The 19,917-nt window shown below is 29.8% G+C and overlaps 3 protein-coding genes and 1 pseudogene across 5 annotated transcripts; 1 reads left to right on the top strand and 3 right to left on the bottom strand.

The window, feature by feature from the left end:
• Positions 1 to 10: 10 nt before the first annotated feature.
• LOC103864991 lies at positions 11 to 3,767 on the bottom strand (annotated as a pseudogene).
• An 822-nt stretch (positions 3,768 to 4,589) lies between these two features.
• On the bottom strand, positions 4,590 to 6,194 carry LOC103864964 (tropinone reductase). 2 transcript variants are annotated; one of them, XM_033289280.1, is made up of 5 exons: positions 5,998 to 6,194; positions 5,610 to 5,817; positions 5,312 to 5,528; positions 5,127 to 5,233; positions 4,590 to 4,973 (listed from the first exon to the last, which is right to left on the bottom strand). In XM_033289280.1, exons 1-5 carry the CDS (start codon positions 6,087 to 6,089, stop codon positions 4,866 to 4,868), a joined length of 732 nt encoding a protein of 243 aa, XP_033145171.1. In that variant the 5' UTR covers positions 6,090 to 6,194; the 3' UTR covers positions 4,590 to 4,865. The 2 variants fall into 2 exon arrangements, with proteins under 2 accessions (XP_033145171.1, XP_009140995.1); XM_009142747.3 differs by having other exon boundaries at positions 4,595 to 4,989; positions 5,998 to 6,193.
• A 5,696-nt stretch (positions 6,195 to 11,890) lies between these two features.
• On the top strand, positions 11,891 to 15,098 carry LOC103864963 (3-hydroxyisobutyryl-CoA hydrolase 1). Of its 2 annotated transcripts, XM_009142745.3 has the most exons (12): positions 11,928 to 12,200; positions 12,273 to 12,341; positions 12,430 to 12,573; positions 12,653 to 12,736; positions 12,839 to 12,923; positions 13,012 to 13,097; positions 13,659 to 13,783; positions 13,968 to 14,028; positions 14,199 to 14,297; positions 14,374 to 14,475; positions 14,538 to 14,579; positions 14,657 to 15,098. In XM_009142745.3, exons 1-12 carry the CDS (start codon positions 12,096 to 12,098, stop codon positions 14,795 to 14,797), a joined length of 1,143 nt encoding a protein of 380 aa, XP_009140993.1. In that variant the 5' UTR covers positions 11,928 to 12,095; the 3' UTR covers positions 14,798 to 15,098. The 2 variants fall into 2 exon arrangements, with proteins under 2 accessions (XP_009140994.1, XP_009140993.1); XM_009142746.3 differs by lacking the exon at positions 14,538 to 14,579 and having other exon boundaries at positions 11,891 to 12,200.
• Positions 15,099 to 16,268: 1,170 nt separating this feature from the next.
• Positions 16,269 to 18,917, bottom strand: LOC103864962 (tropinone reductase homolog At2g30670). The gene is made up of 5 exons (XM_009142744.3): positions 17,964 to 18,917; positions 17,657 to 17,864; positions 17,344 to 17,560; positions 16,781 to 16,890; positions 16,269 to 16,689 (listed from the first exon to the last, which is right to left on the bottom strand). The coding sequence occupies exons 1-5, from the start codon at positions 18,077 to 18,079 to the stop codon at positions 16,498 to 16,500; spliced, it is 843 nt and encodes a 280-aa protein (XP_009140992.3). The 5' UTR covers positions 18,080 to 18,917; the 3' UTR covers positions 16,269 to 16,497.
• Positions 18,918 to 19,917: the final 1,000 nt, after the last annotated feature.

The raw sequence follows: 19,917 nt of genomic DNA, 5'->3' as shown, positions 1-19,917 counted from the left end.
ATCAGTTTTCATGGTTGGCTTACATATTACTCAACTATTTCAGTTTCAAAAAAAAAAAGAAAATCTCTGTTATCTTTTCTGTCTCTCTTTTTTTTTGTTCGTAATATAAAAATGTTTTTACATGAGAAAATTGATTTTGACTATTTTGATATTGATTTTCTTTAATTCAATAAACTATTTGCATGAACAAGTATGAACCCTTTTGTCACAGAACCGGGTTAAACTGTACTATGCCACCGGGTTAAACTGTACTATACCATCATGCATTCCCGGAACATCTTCAGATATGACTGATTACATAAGTAAGTTGTCGGAATCTATTCGGAAAGTTCGGATGTGAATGCGTTTCCGGGAGTTTCTCGGAACATCTTCAGATATGAATGATTACAAGTGAAAATTCCTTAAAGTTAAACCTCCCAATAAAAAGAAAAAAAATACATGTTTAAATTATGTGTTTAATAATTTTCATCAAATTACATAGTTTATTAAGAAAATGAAAATCTAATGAATGTTTTGGTTTTAAGTCTTTCATAATATATAAATGTGTTTTAAGGCAAAGAGAAGCCATAATAGTGGCACCTCCGTCAATGCAAATGCTTTGACCTGTTATATACGAAGCCGCAGGCAAACAGAGAAATGCCACAAGCGACGAGACGTTTGCTTCTCCAACACGTTGCATCGGTGTCCTACTCTCCACTTTTTCTTTAATATTTTCATCACTTCGAAAAAGCTGCGAGATTTTACATGTAGTAGTTATAAAACTTTTATTTTAAAATATAGTACATAAGTAACATAATGATATCTTACGCTGACAGCTAAAGGAGTTGTGATAAACCACGGACAAACTGAGTTGACCCTTATGTTGTCAATTGCCCATTCACAAGCTAAGTTTCTAGCCAGCTGATTCATTGCTCCTGAAATGTGTCCATAATCCATTTATTAAAGTCTTCTCGAGGGATAATTTTTTTTTTTTTTTTTTCCATTTAAAGTTTAAACCTAATTATTCGAATGTGTGTTAGTGTATATATATACCTTTACTTGCTCCATAGATGGATCCGACGCTCATATGCACAACCCCAGCAGCGGAGGACATGAGCACAATGCTCCCTGAGCCCGAGGCTTTCAACAATGGATGCGCGAGTTGTGAGAGATGAAAAGCTGACTCCAGATTCGTAGCCATCAGAAATGAGAAGTCTTCTGATGAAAATTCTGTGGTAGGCTTTACTATAGAGGTTCCCGCGTTATTTACCTATATACGTATATAGTAGACCCAAACAAAACATTTAAAAGACATGTAAAAATAAATTAATCTTGACCGGAGGCATATTAATCCTGCTCGTATATATAAAACTTACAAGTATGTTGAGCTTCCCTTGGAAGAGAGAGGAGACAGTTTCCATGAGCTTCGCTCGTTGGTCAGGCGAAGAAACGTCACAAACAGATGTGGTAACCGGAAATCCTTTTGCTTGCCATTCGTGTAAGCGTTCTTGAAGCTGAGCTTCGTTTCTACCACATGTGTGGACTCTTGCCATTTGTAATCATATTCCACATGAAATTTGGGATCCACATTTATTAATTTATATTGTGTAATTTTATTTTTTTATTATAAACCATCAATTGTATCATCCACATTTTACAATATAATCCATGCATGCATCCTCACATTTTATTTTGTGAACCAAAAATTGATGATAAGTATAATAAAATTATTTTATGTACTAAATTTAGCATGTTAAATTTTTGTTTGTAAGAATATTTGTCATATTGAATTTATGTTTTATGGTTGTTTAATTTGAAAAAATATAATTAATGATAAAAGTTAGGTTTAGGCAGTTTTTAGTTGCATTAAAGTGTAATTAAGTAGTTGTTTTAATTAATAATCAATTTAGGAAATGATTTGATAAAATAGGAAAAGATAAGAATATTTAATGTTAGACTTATTAAATATCTCAGTAGCATACACTTGTAAATAAGTAGTAAATCTAAGGGTTATTTTTTATTTATACTCCTATTTTAATGATATAAATTAGGGTTAACCATTTTAACAGATATTACAATATCAAATTATTTGGAATAAAAATTCTTAAAAAATTAAAGATAAAAAGTTGGCTTTTGTAAAAAGAAAAACTTAATATTTTTGAAAATAAAAGTTTTCAAAAAATTGGAAAATAAATTTTGAAATGCTAATTTTTTTTATTTTTTGATGAGAAATTTCCTAAGATAGCCATTTTAAAGTTTTTGCCACAAAAATAGCACTAAATGAAGAAAATGACCAAAATAAATTTTATTAAAGGGTAAAAATATATTTTTATCCTAGGGTTAACTAATCTAGTTTTAGGGTTTAGAGTTCAAGGGTGGATTTTTGGGGATAGAGTTTCAAATTTTAAAAAATAAAAAATTAAAATTAAAATTTTCAAAATAAAAGGAAGTTATTTTGGTCAGTTTCTTTTTTGAATGTTATTTTTGTGATAAAAGTTTAAAAATGTCTATTTAAGAGAATTGTCCTTTTTTTATTATTAAAATATCTTAGGTTAAATGGTTAATAGAATATTCGTTAATTTAAGTTAAACTGTTAATAGAATATTCGTTAATTTAGGTTAAACTCTATTTAACAAATGAATTATCCATTTAAAACCCGTTAACCCAAATAGGTTATTTATATTAATCATTTAAAACCCGCTAAGAAAATCAATTTTAACATCCTACTAGACCTTGACCCGCCCGGTTGGGCGGGTATATATGTTTTTAGTTTTTTTTTTCTTTATATTAGATGATGTATTTGTAGTATTTAAACATAAATTTATATTAAAAATTAATCTTTGAAGTTATAATAAAAATTAAAATTAAAAGTTTAATAAAATATTTTGATACAAATTTTAAATTTCCTAATTAAAATAATATAGAGGTGGGTCATAATTTTTTCCAATTTCAGAATCTTAGTTTCCCTTAAAAAAAGAAAATAAATTTATAAATATATAAAATATGTAAACATATTTGGAACTATAATTTCTATTAAAATAAATTTTTTAAAGAAAAATAATCTTACCTTATTGTTGTTTATTTCTAGAGCTTAACCCGTGACGGTATAAATATTTGCTTTCACTTTAAATTTTTTTATTTGTACTAATGGTTTAATATATATATATATATATATATATTTATTTATATTTATAAATTAAAATGTATTACATAATTGTTAATATAACATTTTAAAACATAACAATTTTATTTATTACTTTGATTAATTATATTTTATGATTTTAATTGTCTATTATATCACAATATATCATATAAAAATCCAATATTTATAACTAATTGGACTTATATTATGAAAGCGTTATGCTAATAATATATGAATAAACTATTTTATATATTATTTATATGTTATATAAATTGATTATGATGTGATTTTTTATTTTAGTATTTATTACTAACAAATATTAAATATATTTAATATGTTAATACGAAAATATATTAGGAAATTTATTTTGGTTAAGATTTGATTAAGAAAATCTAGGGCTGTTCAACATGGTAAAACTGAACCGTACCAAACCGAACCGAACCGAAATAGACAATATGGTTTAGTTTTGGTATATACCATATAAACTGAATGGATATAATTTTATAAAAACCGTAGGATTTGGATATGGTTTGGTATATAACCGAATAAACCGAACAAAACCGATTAAAATTAGAAACATGTAAATATGTATCTACTTTATAACAATACATGAAAATCTATTTGTTACATAAGTTAAATTTGTGTTAATAACTATTACCATAATTTTATAGTAATAAAAAACCTTAATTTGTAAAACACTTGAACTATAACTTAATAACAATACATCGCAATTCAGACATCTTAGTTTCTAAGTTTTTTTTGATCTTTTTGCTTTATTTTAGTCTTCACTAAATTAATATGATTATAAATTTGATGGACAATAATTAATAGAAAATTTTCAATTGAAAAAACATGACTTTAATGAACACTAAATATGGAAGAGTGGAAAAACTTTTCTTTCATGTTTCTGTTTTGTTTCATATTTTTATTTTCAAAATTTCAAGCTTTGATTTTAGTTATAGATTTGATTATTTTATTTGATGGTAGAAGCATTTTTACTTTTTTGTTCATTTATTTGAACATGTAATATATTTTTAATAAATGACGGTGTTGGCAATATGACTCTAAAATTCATATAATATGATCTCAAACAAAATAATTATGTTTTTTGGTGTAAAACCGAATAAACCGAAAACCGACGGTATATAAACCGAACCGAACCGAAGTAAATATGGATTTAGAATGGTAGTTATATTTTACTAACTGAAATACCGAAAATCGAAAAAAACCGAACCGAAACCGAACTGATATCCGGATTGAACACCCGTAAGAAAATCTATTATTTAAATTAGGAAAAGATATTAAATGCTTAAATCTATTATTTAAATTAGAAAAAAAGATAAGTAACTTTAAATATAGGTTCAATAAATATCTCAATGGTGTTCTAATGTAAATAAATGGTAAAATTAAGGAGTATTTTTTTTTACCTCTTTTAATAATATAGATTTGTGGTTTACGTTTACAAGTGTCAAGGGTACACACAAAATACAAATACAATAATTCTGAAAAATAGCACATTATCATCTTCTTACAATGGTTTTTGCTATAAGCCAAAACCTATAACTACGTCCAACGAAAACATATGGCTTCCCTTCGTCAACCTTTTATTCGGAAAATACGAAGCAAACGCAAAGATACATAGAAGCAAACGAAAACATCACAATCATATTGACCTCTTAAGGCAAAGACTTGAAAGATAAACCGTTGATAGTGGCACCTCCGTCAACGCAGATAACCTGACCGGTTATATACGAAGCTGCCGGAAAACAGAGAAACGCAACAAGCGATGATACTTCATTTGCCTCTCCAACACGTCCCATTGGTGTCTTCTTCTCCACTTCTTTTTTATGCTCTTCATGATCGATATACTAAAATGAGATTTTGAGATAAGTTAAACTTCAGATGTAATTTTCTTATTCTATTCATAGCATTAAGAGTGTTCCAAAAAAAAATTCATAGCATTAAGGAAAACTTTATATTTTATTTTATCTATTTACTGCCTTACTTTGTTTGCTAAAGGAGTCGCTATGAACCATGGACACACAGAGTTAATCCTTATGCTGTCACTTGCCCACTCACATGCTAAGTTTCTCGCCAGCTGATTCATGGCTCCTGCAACGCGTGAACACATATACATTCTCAAATTTATGTTAGTCTTAGAACAATAATTGCTTGAGTGTAAATATATACCTTTGGTAGCTCCGTAGATGGATCCAACATTGATATGCACAACCCCAGCAGCGGAAGACATAAACACGATGCTCCCTGAACCAGAAGCTTTCAAAAAAGGATGGGCGAGCTGTGAGAGATGAAAAGCTGATTCGAGATTTGTGGCCATCAGAAACGAGAAGTCTTCTGCACTAAACTCTGTGGTCGGCTTTGTTATACACGTTCCCGCATTGTTTACCTATATGTATATAGACACGAATCAAACTCAACAGATAACAACATCATCTTGCTAATGATCTTTTCTTGTACATAAACTTACAAGGATGTTGAGTTTTCCTTGGAAGAGAGTGGAAACGGTTTCCATGAGTTTCTCTCGTTGGACACGAGAAGAAACATCGCAAACAGAAGTGGTAACCTGAAACCCTTTTGCTTGCCATTCAAGTAAGCTTTCTTGAAGCTGAGTTTCGTCTCTGGCACATGTGTGGACTCTTGCTCCCAACATTGATAGTTCTTCCACCACAGCCTCCCTATTCACAGCAAACATGCAATGTTAATTTGTACATCACTAAGCCTTTCTCTTTTGAGGAAAAGTGTTCATAATTAATTAAACATCAATATAATTATATTTAGATCTATGATTGAGTTGAGAAATAAAATCAATTATAATAATTAGTATAGCATATCAAGTATGAGGAATTTGGACTGACCCGAGGCCTTTGGAGCCACCGGTGACAAGAGCAGTCATGCCTCTAAGGCTCCATCTAGATATGTCTCTCGATTTTTCTCCTGTCTCGGTCATTTTTGGTTATGAGTTCTTCTGAGAAGATCACTTATCTTATAGAAAATATTACGTGTTTGTTTTGAACTTCGAAACCAAAATTCAACATTATGACAGTCAATTTCTTTTTCTTCAAACGGACAATTTTTACAGAAAATTCCACATTGTAATAATCACCTTTTTTGTTGAATGGAAAATCTTTCATTAATTTTCACATTATGATAATCAAGCAGAGTTCGTGGGTATAGTATTATTAGTGCCACATGGGTTTATTCCTTGATTCGATTATTTTTGTCTACTTCGTTTTCAAATAAATTTGTTACCTTTTTTGTTCTTCCCATTTTATTCCTTTTAAACTATTATTACTAATAATTTTTATAAACACGGAAATGAATCACAATAACAATTACAAAATAAAATATTTTTGAAAATAAATCAATACTATTAAAGATCTATATTTAAATGTTTAGTGTTGGCAATTAGATTCTCCACCGCCCTGATACTTTAACTGTTTACTTGATTACCTTATGGTTTTTTTAAATTCGTTCTCTATCTAAATAGCTTCTTAACACTATCTCGTTAAAAATGAATATCATGTCATTTATTTGAATACGTCTCCTTATTTGCCCAATAAATAGCATCACATAAATAATATGGGACCTCGTTCCATATGGACCCATACAAATTTTATTTTTATTCCACTTGTTATTTAATCAAGTATAATTTTGCAATCCCCCCCTGATAAGTTCATTAGTCAACAAACCCTACCGATTAGTGCTCTAGGAACCAGAACAACGCCGGTCTGTGAAGGAACTGTGCGGTCTCTCACACGGAACAGGCTCCGCTCCGCAAACCGTTCACCATTCTTTTTCGCTTAGTTTTTCAAGCGAGTGTCTATTGAATATGGAACGCAATGGTCAAAGACATCAACAACCTCTTCACTCTCCGCTGTTTATCGCAAACCAAATTGACCAAGAGTTTCAGAGTAGGATCGAGGCGGACGCAGAGAGGAAGAGACGGGGTCACGTGCCCCCATCTACTTCTTATTTTTCTTTGACGAGTAGTATGGAATCTATATAACTGCTCTTTATCCTAAAGTAAAACATAGTGAAAAAGTTTACTGTGCCCCCAGTTAAATTCAATCCTACATCCGCTACTCCGATCGAATCCCTCTCCCCTGGAGGTGACAATTACTCGAAGCTACTCAAGATGGATTTCTGCAAGTTAAATCCCAAGGCTATAAGGATCTCTCTATCGCCATAGCCTCCCTATTTTTTTTTCAGTTGTACCAGCTTGCTCTGTTTTTCTTTTACACGTGACCCTTACTGGTATGTTTACATAATAAGATTATTTTTTCTTTGTTGATTAATATAAGGGAAATTGGACTCTATAACCATAATTTTTTTTATAATTCACCAAATAACCATATGGTGCAAGTGCTATGATATAATTCATATTAGTTGAAGGAAGAGACCAATTTGCCTTTGATTCTAGACATGTATGATAACAGATAAAAGAAAGCAACAAGTATGATGAAGTAAAATAGTATGGCAAATAAAAACAGAAAAGTAAATGATATGTAAAGGAAATTGTATATGGCGGTACTTGCACGGCATGGTTCAGATCGGATGTTTATGAGGAAGATTTTGTTCGATGTTTTCTGAAAAATCAAGGCTACGGTGGTGGTAGATTGAGGTGGAAGACGTGATAGAGAAAGAAGAAAAGGTATTGATATCAAGGTCATTGTTTTCAAAGTGTAAGAAAAAAATCACAGATGCGTTGGAGAAAACGATTGATTTTGGCGCATTCTTTTTTTTTGGGCGCATTCTATACTATTTGTGTTATAGAATAATATAGTTTTCTTATGTGTGTTAATATATTATTTTGGGTAAAAGACATTGATCGAATAGTCTTGGACATGTGACATGTCTAATTGTATTTTCAGACCTATATTATTGCTAAAGAATTTGCACCATATTTTATCTATTACGCTATTTTTTCTATTTGTATTCGTAATACTGTTTTTTGTTTATTTATCATCTTCTTCGTAGAGTTCTTTACTAATATTATAGTCTACTTTTTTATTTCGTAAAAATAGTATAATATATTAAAGCATATTCTTTTTTCTCTTTGATTTTTTGTTCTTTCTCATTCTTCTCCTCATACTTCTCCCCTTTCTCCCGTTTAGTTTTTTCACTTCATCCTCGTTCCTTTTCCTTATTCTTTTCCTCCTCTTCATTCTCCTTCTTTTTTTTTCTTCTTTTTCTGTTATATCTCTTATTCCTTACTCTTTTCCTTCACTTTTTTTTTCTTATTATCTTTCGCAGTTATTAAAATAGACGGAACAAATGAATAATATACATTGTATTGATATAAATTTATTAAACTATACTACTTATGTAATATATACAATATAATATGCAAGTTGTATGTATCATAAAACACAAATCCATCCGTAGAAAAGGATATAGTTTTTTCAAATTTTGTGTAAAATTGTCCCATCTTTCACTTACTTTATTACAAGGTTTTTTTTTTTGCGGCTATTACAAGGTCATTTAGTTAATTTTTTCTCTTAATATGGCTAGTAGGCAAATTAACCCTTAATATAATCACACATTTCAACAAAAAAAACAACCACACCGGCTAGTCTACTAATTCACATGACATTTGTGCAACTAGTCTTCAAATATTATATCATTAAGAAAAAAATATTAGCAACAACCTCTATATGACCCCATGAAAGGCTTACCCAACATAAAAGAAAAAAAACAACGGCCATCAGTTACTAAATTAGCTGCAACATATATATATATATATATATATATATATATATATATATATATATATCTGTGTGTGTTGTGGAGACGTTGCACAGTAAAATATGCAGTGTATGATTACACGCAAACAGTGTCGGTCCAACATTTTGGATGTTCTAAGCAAATTTTTTTTATTAAGTTTTGACATTACATTTTTTTGAGTTTCTTTTAAAGTAGAAAGACACTGTCGAAAAATGTAAAGAATTATTTATGAAAATGAAAATAAATTAAAGACAACCCAGCTCAGCTAATCAAGTATATATATATATATATATATAATATAAAAAAAACATGTCTTTATTTTTTATATAATATAGATCAAACTAAAATTTTATAAATTAATTAAATTTCATTAATGACTGATAAACACAATATCAAGTTAACTACATAGTAATATTAGTCAATGTTATCATCAACACTTCATTGTTGTCAATCATAACTTTAGTAAAAAAAATTATTAATATAAAATTTCACATTTTAAAATAATTATTCAAACATTTATTTAATATATTTATTAATAAAAGTTATAAAACAAGGATAAAATCTTACAAATATTATTATTCTCAGTAAAATTGTACATTATATTTACATATAATAAATAACCAAAAATGTAATATGAAAAACTAAATAAAAATATGCTTCTAAAATTATATGCTCTAAGCAGTCGCTTAGGTGGCGTGGAAGCACCGTAGCCTATTGGTTAAAGTTTAAAAGTTTCTACACCCATGTCTGGGGTTCGAATCCTAGACTATGCAATTTATTGCAGATCACAGGAAATCCAGGTTTCAAGTCCCGGAGATAGCGGTTTATTAAACAATTATGCAGACTACAGAGGAAAGACTTGCAAGGGATCTTCAACATGGTGCAAGTAAATCTGGCCATGCGTGGATTTTCATAGGACGGCTCAGGTGATGCAGTTAGGCGTAGGTCTTCATAAGACAGGTAGTATTGTCGGTTGTCGAATCGTCTATGTAATCTATATCATAATTGTAAAATCGTAATAAATCAGCGTTAAAAAAAAAAGTCGCTTAAGTGACTTTTCCTCTGGACCGGTCCTGGAGCAAGTAAATGAGAGAGAACCCTTTGACACCAATTCTGATTAGAAGAGTTACATCAACATCAATCCTCGTAGTAGCATCAATATACAATCATGTGTAACTTGCATCCAGATTCATAACACTGTGTAACGTGTACCAGCACTATAATGCAGTCAATTAATTATGCAGAATTCATGGAAGTAGTTACGCACCAAGGGATCTTATCTTACTGATAATGTTTGGTGTACGTCCCGGCCCCTATGTCGTGAAAGAAACTAAAACACATATGGATGAACAAATAAATACGTTTAGCTTACGTTTCAACTTGTGAGAGGACCCATAAGTAGTGTAAAATCAAGGAAGACATAATTACGAGGCTGACCATTTGGACATGTATAAACAAAACTGCCATTATTTTAAGTATTGTCTTTGTTTTCCCTCTGGATTTTGAGATATTTACCCTCTCTGGTAATTTTGTAGAGTGAAACCTCTATAAATTATGTTGGAACTACACCAAAACTATACTTTTTTTATTAATTTATAAAGATGTTAATTTATCGATATATTAATTGAACCAAAAACTCAAAATTTGAAACTATAAAATTATATTATTTTATTTAGATTTTTAGTGTATATTAATTTATAGAATATTAATTTAAAGAGGTTATACTGTATATTCTTTTTCTATTTGTCATAAAAATTGATTTAATGTGGTAAGTCTAATCAAATAGAAGACTACCATCTGTCATGAATCCTCTAAACATTATTTAAAAATTAATTGTTTAGGTGTCTTTATCACAATCATTCTAAAAATGATGACATAACCTACGAAAAATAAAGACAAGACTTAGCAAAATTATGACACAAATTTTGATTCAAGAAATTCAAATATAAAAAATATATATGATAATTACCAATTTAAAAAGTTATAAAAATTAATTTAAATCTTAGATAAATTTATTATAAACATATACATTAAACAAGTTATTTTTAAAAAATTAAATATTCATTTTTGTATTTTATATATTTTCAATGTTTCTAATGAGAAATCATCCATATATGGTATAAGAAAATATTTAATTCTTATACTTATATTTTTCATGATTAAATTGTTCGATGTACTGTTTATGTTTTGATTTTTTTTTTTAAAATATAGTATATGCATGATACTATAATTAAGACATTAAATACCAGAATATAAATTATTATATGTAAATAAAAATTTATTTATATTATAAAATTTATAATATTTTAAAATCTGAAAATATTTTTTTTGCAAGATAATACCTGCTTCATATTTTCAAAAGTTAGATATTTTTACAAAATATATTTCATAGAATATAATATTTGTTTACAAAATTGTGTCATTACCACATTATTTATAAATAATATAATATTACTTTTAGAAGTTATTATATGATGTTAAGATTATCGTAACATTAATCAATTTATTCTAGATATTTAAATTTTGACAAGACTTTTAGATATTTTAATAATCTTTATATGATCATATCAAAGATAAAAAAAATTATATAAATATTATACTTATTTGTGAATAGTTAGATACTAAAGCTATATTAAGTTTATTACTAATGATAAGCCAACATTAAAAGAAGAAATGAAAAAAAAAACTACATTAAAATGATAATTAGTTTGAAATAGATGAGGTAATAAGCTAAATATAATTTTGTTAGTTATTTTCCTTTTGTTTGGGAAACTGAATCAAGAAATTCTTATGTTATTTTATATATTTTTTAATTATTATATATTTATATGTAAGTATAACATATTTTGCTAAGTATGCTAAATATTTTGTACATTAACTGTAACATTTAAATGTAAAATTTTAAACGAAAATTTTGAAACTATGTAAATCATAGGAGAAATTAAAAATATTTTGATATATGATTTTCTTATAGTAAAATGAAACAGTAAATTTATCAAGTTCATTCAAAAAACAAAAGAAGGCTTTAAAAACATAAACCACTCTCCAGAAACAACAGCAAGAAGTAGAACCTAAACCAACAGAATACTTTTTTTTAAAGATGAAATTAATACCTACAAAACAACAAAAGAAAAATACTAAAATATCCTCCTGGATCTGGATCCGGTCGCTGCTATGGTATATGTCCTGGAGGATAACGCAAGTTTGACCCGTATGAAAGAACAAGATAATGGCCTTAGAATCTCACTCTCAGATTTTAGTGGAAGAGAAACCTAGTGTTAGAATCTTGACACTAAACAGACCAAAGCAGCTGAATGCTCTGTCTTTGAACATGGTATTGAATCTTTCCCTTTGCTGTTTTTATCCTCCATACGTTACATATTTGTCTTAAATTTATCTTCTATAGGTCACTCGGTTGCTGCAACTGTTTCTTGCATTTGAGGTGGACTCTACTGTCAAACTTGTCATCCTAAAGGTAATTTCGTTATCCTTATCCATTTCCTGTTTGGCATACATATGAGGAGGACTCTTTGTGTCAAACAAGTGTATTAACTTTGGCACAGGGTCAGGGAAGAGCTTTTTGTGCCGGTGGTGATGTTTCAGCTGTTGTTCGTGACATCGTACTAGGCAAATGGAGACGCAGTGCTGATTTCATGTCACTTGAATATACTCTCAACTACGTTATGGCCACATATTGTAAAGCTCAGGTCTCACTTCTTCTCAGTATCTCTCTACTTTTAGAGAAGTGTACTATAAGCTCAGTAACTTGTTCTGAAAAAAATGTAGATTTCAATTTTAAATGGTATTGTCATGGGAGGTGGAGCTGGTGTCTGCGTCCACGGTCGATTTCGTATTGCAACAGAGAACACGGTATTCTTATTCTTAAAAAAACATGTCCATGTGGATGACAAATAGTTTGGTCTAAAACAGAACATAGTACGGTATTCCAATATCTTTTGAGTGTTCTGCAAGGTTTTTGCCATGCCTGAGACAGCTCTAGGGCTATTTCCAGATGTAGGCGCCTCCTACTTCTTGTCAAGGCTCTCTGGATTTTTTGGTAACAAAAGAAATATTCATTTGGTTTCTTATCTTCAAAAGTTTGAAGGCTATCTATCTATCTCATCATTCATGTTTTTCTTGCTCAGGAGAGTATGTTGGCCTCACAGGAGCTAGGTTAAATGGTGCTGAAATGCTTGCTTGTGGTCTTGCAACTCATTTTGTGCCTTCAACGGTATCAACTTCCTTTGCACTACAGTTACTATGTCTTTAGAACATTTTGGTTCTTTTTATTTAGAGAAACAACAAGAGATATGTTTATACTCTTTACTTCTTCATTGATGATATGGATCCCCTTTTGAAATGTCTTTTAGTAGATTTCTCTACTAAAACATACTTAAAATAGATTTCTCTAATAACACATACTTAAAGTAGATTTCTAAAACTACACACACACACTTGCAATCAAGGTTAAACAACTTGTTTTACATTCCAACAGCTATTGCCTACTCTTAACTATTCAAACTTAACTTAGCTTTTGACTAAATGTAACTAGTTACACTTATTTTTCTTGATGTGTAACTTCTTGTTACACAACTTTTAACTTCTCGTTTTCCTTCCTTGACTTGCATCTTCTTTTTTTAATCAAAGGATATAATTTCAACAACTTATAACTTATAAGTGTCGATAACCAGATGGTCAGTATATTTTCTTAATGTCTTTGTTTCCTCCTAGTCATTTCCATTTTTCTTATAGCTACTATTTACTTGGCTAAGCATTGTACTTATTGTCCCAGAGGTTGACTGCTTTACAAGCAGATCTTTGCAAAGTTGGCTCAAGTGATCCAGTTACCTTTGCCTCAACAATTCTCGATGCCTACACTCAACATACACATCCGGAACGTCAGAGTGCTTTCTGTAGGCAAGTGCTCTCTAGTTTTTTCTCGTTTACTCTTTCTACCAGTACTAATACATAACAAGTTTAATAAACTTCAACCTTGTATTGGTGTCACTTCACAAGCTAACACGATCCATATCTCAGTAGATATTCAAGGGAAATTTGTGTCACCAGTTTCTTATCTTGCCATTTACTTCTCTTTATGCAGGTTAGATGTTATTAATAGGTGCTTCTCCAGAAGAACAATCGAAGAAATTATGTCTGCACTTGTAAGTTTTTGCCCATCTTTGTTTCGGTAGATTTTTCCAGGGGCAGTCATTTTCCCTCATTACTTTAGAAAAAGTGAGCCATTATTTCCATAAATATATATAGGATATGTTGATGTTGTGATTATGAGTTACAATTTGACAATGCATTCTACCCTATATGTATTGGTTAGGAGATAGAGGCCACTCATAAACCAGATGACTGGATCTCAGCTACCATTGGAGCACTGAAGAAAGCTTCACCAGCAAGCCTTAAAATCACTCTTAGATCGGTTCGTTCCCAAGATGCATCACAAGCATGTAATGATGTGAAAGATAAGTTGACTTTGATTGTTGTATAAATTTCAGATAAGAGAAGGACGAGTGCAAGGTGTGGGGCAGTGTCTTATCCGTGAGAATAGAATGGTGTCTCATGTGATGAAGGGAGATATAAGCAAAGATTTTGTGGAGGTTTGTTTTTCAGTTTCCCCGGATTAAATTATTGTAGGTCATAATTACAATTCCTTGCGCAGGGGTGTAGAGCAATATTGATAGACAAAGATAGGAATCCAAAGGTTTAACAAATCTCTCTTTTTATGATTTGTGGTTATGTCATATTCTCTGTTTATGTAATGCCGTACTTTTATTTCAGTGGGAGCCAAGGAGACTAGAGGATATGAAGGATATCATGGTAGAGCAGTACTTCAAGAGAGTGGAAGAAGAGGATGGATGGGAGGATCTAAAGCTTCCTCCTAGGAAACACTTGCCTGCTTCAGCGATCGCAAAGCTGTAAAGTTGACAAGGTTATGGAGCTCATCTTGCATCGGATAGAGGGAAGCAACCCTCCAAATCCTTAATTACTTCTATGCTGCTAGCCATGCTTGACACCCAATATATAATAAATGCCTATTGACTCATCCAATTCCAAATGTCTTCGGTTTCATATTTTTGTTCGGTTCGGTGCTTTTCGGTTTGGCATAACCAGCGCATTAATTAGGAACGCTATGGATTAGGTCTGAAAAAGAGTAAAAATGTGACAAAGCTTGAACACGTAAGATAATTGAGAGATAGCACCAAAGCAGATATTAAGAGTTTGTTAATGGTGTTGGAGGCACGTCTTTTTTTTCATCATTGGTTCATGCCTGCGGTTTCCTCTTATATAGCAAACCTATTTGGTATGGGGCACATAAGTAGATAACCATTTGCTTATAACTCAAATTTTTTAGTGTAAATGTACTTGAATAAACTTAACACTAATTATTAATGAAAAGCAAAAATTAGGGTGGGGCACATGCCACACTCTCTCATGCTTTGGGTCTGCCCCTGGACATGCCTTTAAAATTCCATCTTCTCTGTTCTGTTATATAGCCATTGGTGTGAATGTTTAGAATTTTTCATTTATATATATCCACTGATTCAAATCAGAAATATAGTTTTCGTCTTGCATTTAACTCCTTAATATTTTTATACAGGTTTCTTCAAATTAAAAAGCTAAAAGCTAATATACGGGTATGACTAATGGTCATATAATTTGAGAAAATAACTAACAAAGTAACAAGTACAAGCAAATCAATCTTACCAAAAAAAAAGTACAAGCAAATCATACAGTTAAGAGCTAGAGATGAGTGGTACTATAGAATTATGGCTCTCGAGTTCATCCTAATTAGATTGATATGATTGTTTTATTTTTTATTACCATAGAAGTTCTCCCACTGTCCCGAAATCAGCTTTTGAAAATCCCAATTTAAAAATAGCATTTCATATCAAGGATGGTTTGAACCCTTGAACAACCAATAGGCTATGTCTTTAATTATGTTCCATGCATATATATCAGTTATTCAGTTGTATCCAATAATAGTAATACATAACAAAATTCATAAATATTTTTCATTATGAATATTCATAAGGTTAAAATGTCAGAAAACCGCACAAGAACATATCCAACATCTGTTCTATTTTATCTTCAATAGATCTTCCAATGTGTTCAATTCATCATCATAAATGCATTAGATTAGATCACGAATAATTATTCTGTATTTTTCTTATAGAATATTCAGTGGAAATATATTATAAAAATATTGACCTGCGTGGTAGCAACACCTAAATAACATGGAAAATACCCTTCCAAAAGAGTAAAAAGTCAGGTCGTAGGGATCTTGAGAGAAAAATACTTGAGAGGGATCTTGAAATGCTCATTCCGACCCAAGAAGGAAGGAATATGTATACGTTTTTGGGTCCAGAATTTCTTGATTAATAAACAAAACTTCAAAACACCAAATAATAGAGGGAAGATATTGATAACATTGATTTCAGAGGAGACGGTTAACCAACCATCACAAATCTATTGAATTCTCAAAGAGTGTCAACAGTAATGGAATTCTAGATTTTCTTATTTTTGGTTTTTATTAATGATAGAAAGGGAAGGCTTAAGCAAAACCCACCACCAATTTGAAATATACTTGTACTGCATCACCAACACACACAAGTCCCAGCTCATGCGTTTGGCTGATAGGAGAAACCATTGACAGTGAGACCTCCATCAACACAAATGGTCTGACCAGTAATATATGAAGCTGCAGGTAGACACAGGAAAGCCACAAGTGATGCAACCTCGTTTGGCTCTCCAGCCCGACCAAGTGGAGTTCTGTTTAACAAACTCTTCTCGTAACCGGTGTCTTTGAAAAACTGTTTATTCATAAGATTTTAAGACGCAAGAATGAGAAGTGCATGGCGTTAATTGAAAACGTAAAGTAAACTAAAGGGTGTCTTTGATTACAGGTTTAGCCATAGTAGTTTTGTTGACAAAATTAGGAGCAACAGAGTTGGTTCTTATGCCATCTCTTGCCCATTCACACGCCAAATTTTTTGCTAGTTGATTCAAAGCTCCTGCACATACACACACAAAGAAATGGATGATCACATCAACTAGTCGTTGGAAGTAATTTTTGGAGAAATTAAGTAGCTTTAAACGAATTCTGATCGTGTATCTATTACATATATGAATGTTATTGAATATATATGAATGAAAACCCTGAGATCAAATATATTTTGATAATAATATAATATAAATTATAAGAGCTGTTAAATTATAAGATCTATAATAATATAAAATACATGCGCCAATCTTAATTATTCCAACTATAAATTCTGACATACCACTTTAAAACAATTTATTAACGTTAACTCAAAATAAAACTCATTTTTACCAAACATCATTTGGGAATTATATACGTAAGAATCAAGTTCGTATTTTCGTAACGAAACATATATAAAGTCACAATAATACTGCGTCTAGTATAACTGAAAATTTCTCAACTGATTAGCAGTTAATATGTGTACCTTTCGCTAGACTATAGATAGATCCACAGCACATTGATACAACCCCTCCAACAGAGGAAATCATGACAATGCTTCCAATTCCAGAAGCCTTCAGGAGAGGATGTGAAAGCTGGCTAAGATGATAAGCAGATTCTAAGTTTGTTGATATATGGAACGAGAAATCATCTGCCTCATATTCAGTTGTTGGCTTAGTGTGAACCACGCCAACGTTGTTCACCTATATTGAACAAAAAGAGTTAACATAAATCTTACTGTATATTTCACAACTTAGTTAGAATTTTTCCTATGAGAATATACTTAATTAGTTTCTTACAAGTATATTCAGCTTGCCATCAAATATCCCTGAGATGGTTTGCATAAGTATTTCTCTCTCAGGACGAGAGGATACATCACATGTTGAACCACTCACTTGAAACCCTTTCTTTTCCCATTCGCTTAAACTCTGATTGAGCAGTGTTTCAGATATGTCGCACACATGGATTCTAGCTCTAAAACTGGCTAGCTCCTCTACTATGGCATGCCTATAACATTTCACAAAATAAAATAAAATTATATATCTTGATTAAAAGTCAGAACAATGGGTAAGAAATATGATGTAGCAATAGAATAGAAAGGCAAACCCGATTCCGCTGGCTCCACCGGTTACAAGAGCAGTCATACCTTCAAGACTCCATCTTTTATCCATCTTTTGTTTGGCTATGAGTAGGAATGACCATTGATGCTTCATAATATACATATATATAGGGGAAGTATATCTAACTTATGTAGCTAATGACGTTTCGGAGAGTGGAAACAATACGTATCGTTTAAAATAAAAATCTGTTAAATACATGTAAGAAAGTTGGAGAATAATGGAAATGGCAACTGGATTTCTAAGTAAATAAAAATGAAAAATATATTTTAATATTTTTGTTTTTATATTTCATTCAAATGTTACTGGACATGCGATTTTTTTTCATAACATATATTTTAATGAAGGTTGAATTTTGGAAGTCGGCTTAACAAACCATAAAGCCTATGTCATAACATGCCTTATAAAAGATAAGCATATTACAACATTTGAGGCATGACACATGTTATAACAAGAATAATTTTTTTTTTACAATCTTTAGAAAAAATAAGTTGGCACATCTAAATATAAACTATAGTTTTCATTAATCTAACCATAAAATTAATTATTAATTTAAAAAGTTATTCTTCATCCTTTCCTTAAATAAAATGTACAAAATTAACTAATGTGATTAAAATATATATGGAAATTAATGATTTTGAATAATAAAGTTTTGCTAACAATTTGTATATCCTATATCATTTTTATTTAATTCTTCATTAATAAAATAAATTACACAGTTACATTAACCATATAATAAAATTTAGATCGTTTCGTATATGTTGTATTTTGAATTTGTTAAAACGAGTATAAATTACTAAAACAGTTAAAAGTCTCACATAAACATTTGTGATCAATGGTTTAATTTTTTTTGTTATAATAAGATACAAATGATTATAAAACTATATGAGTAAGAAATCTTATTTAGGAGAATTTTCATGTTTACCACATTATTGGTACCATTATTCATGTTTACCAAATTATTGGTACCATTATTCATGTTTACCACATTATTGATACCAAAAATATTTTTTCATTAAAAAAAAACTCTTATACTCTTGCTCTATATATATAATAAATAATTATTTAAATAAATAAAAATTTGAAAAATAATTTTTTTAGGTTTTCATATTATACTTTTCAAATTCAATTTTTTTTTATAATTTGGTTTTTCGGAAAAAAATTTCCGAATTTTTCATTTTGAAATTCAAAAATTATTTTTGAAACCATTTTTTAAAATATATTTTTGTATTTTTTAAGTATTAATTTTTTAAGTATTTATTTATATAGATGACAAAAATAATATTTATTTCTATATTTATTAGAATCCTAAATTTCACATACCTAAAAACCTAACTCACCCTTCAATTCTAAAACCTAAATCTAGATTAGTTAACCTTAATGTTATAATTGTTGTTTTCCTCTTTAAAAATAAGGGTAAACGTGGTTAAGCTAAACATGAAAAGTGGTATTATATATTTAGTATTTTTGGCAATTTTTCTCTTATTTAATAGGTGTTTAATATATATAGTTTATATCATTTAAATCAAACTACATACCATATAAAAATAATACTCATATTTTATATTTGCATTGAAAATATATTGAGAACTTAATATAGTTTATCAGTGGTTACAATTTTGTTATAAAAAAAATGCAAATAATCATAAAACCATATGCGTAGGACTTCATTTAATAAATAGCCATATTGAAAATATACTATATATCTATGTTAATATCATTTAAATTTAATTATGTATTATATAAAATAGAAAAATTGATTCTTGTTATTTAATAATTATATAATGATCGTAACTAAATAAGAATGATTGTTTGATTTATAAGTGCGCGCCAATTTAATCATGTACTTAATAGTTACTGATTTTTCAATTATTCAATATATATTATTATTTTATTATTTTATACTATTCAGAAAAAATAAAATAAGTAATAATACATAAATA

This window comes from Brassica rapa, chromosome A04, assembly GCF_000309985.2.
Source record: "Brassica rapa cultivar Chiifu-401-42 chromosome A04, CAAS_Brap_v3.01, whole genome shotgun sequence".
Classification (NCBI taxonomy): domain Eukaryota; kingdom Viridiplantae; phylum Streptophyta; class Magnoliopsida; order Brassicales; family Brassicaceae; genus Brassica; species Brassica rapa.
The sequence above is the reverse complement of the archived record's forward strand: the minus strand, read 5'-3'. Positions and strand labels throughout refer to the sequence as shown.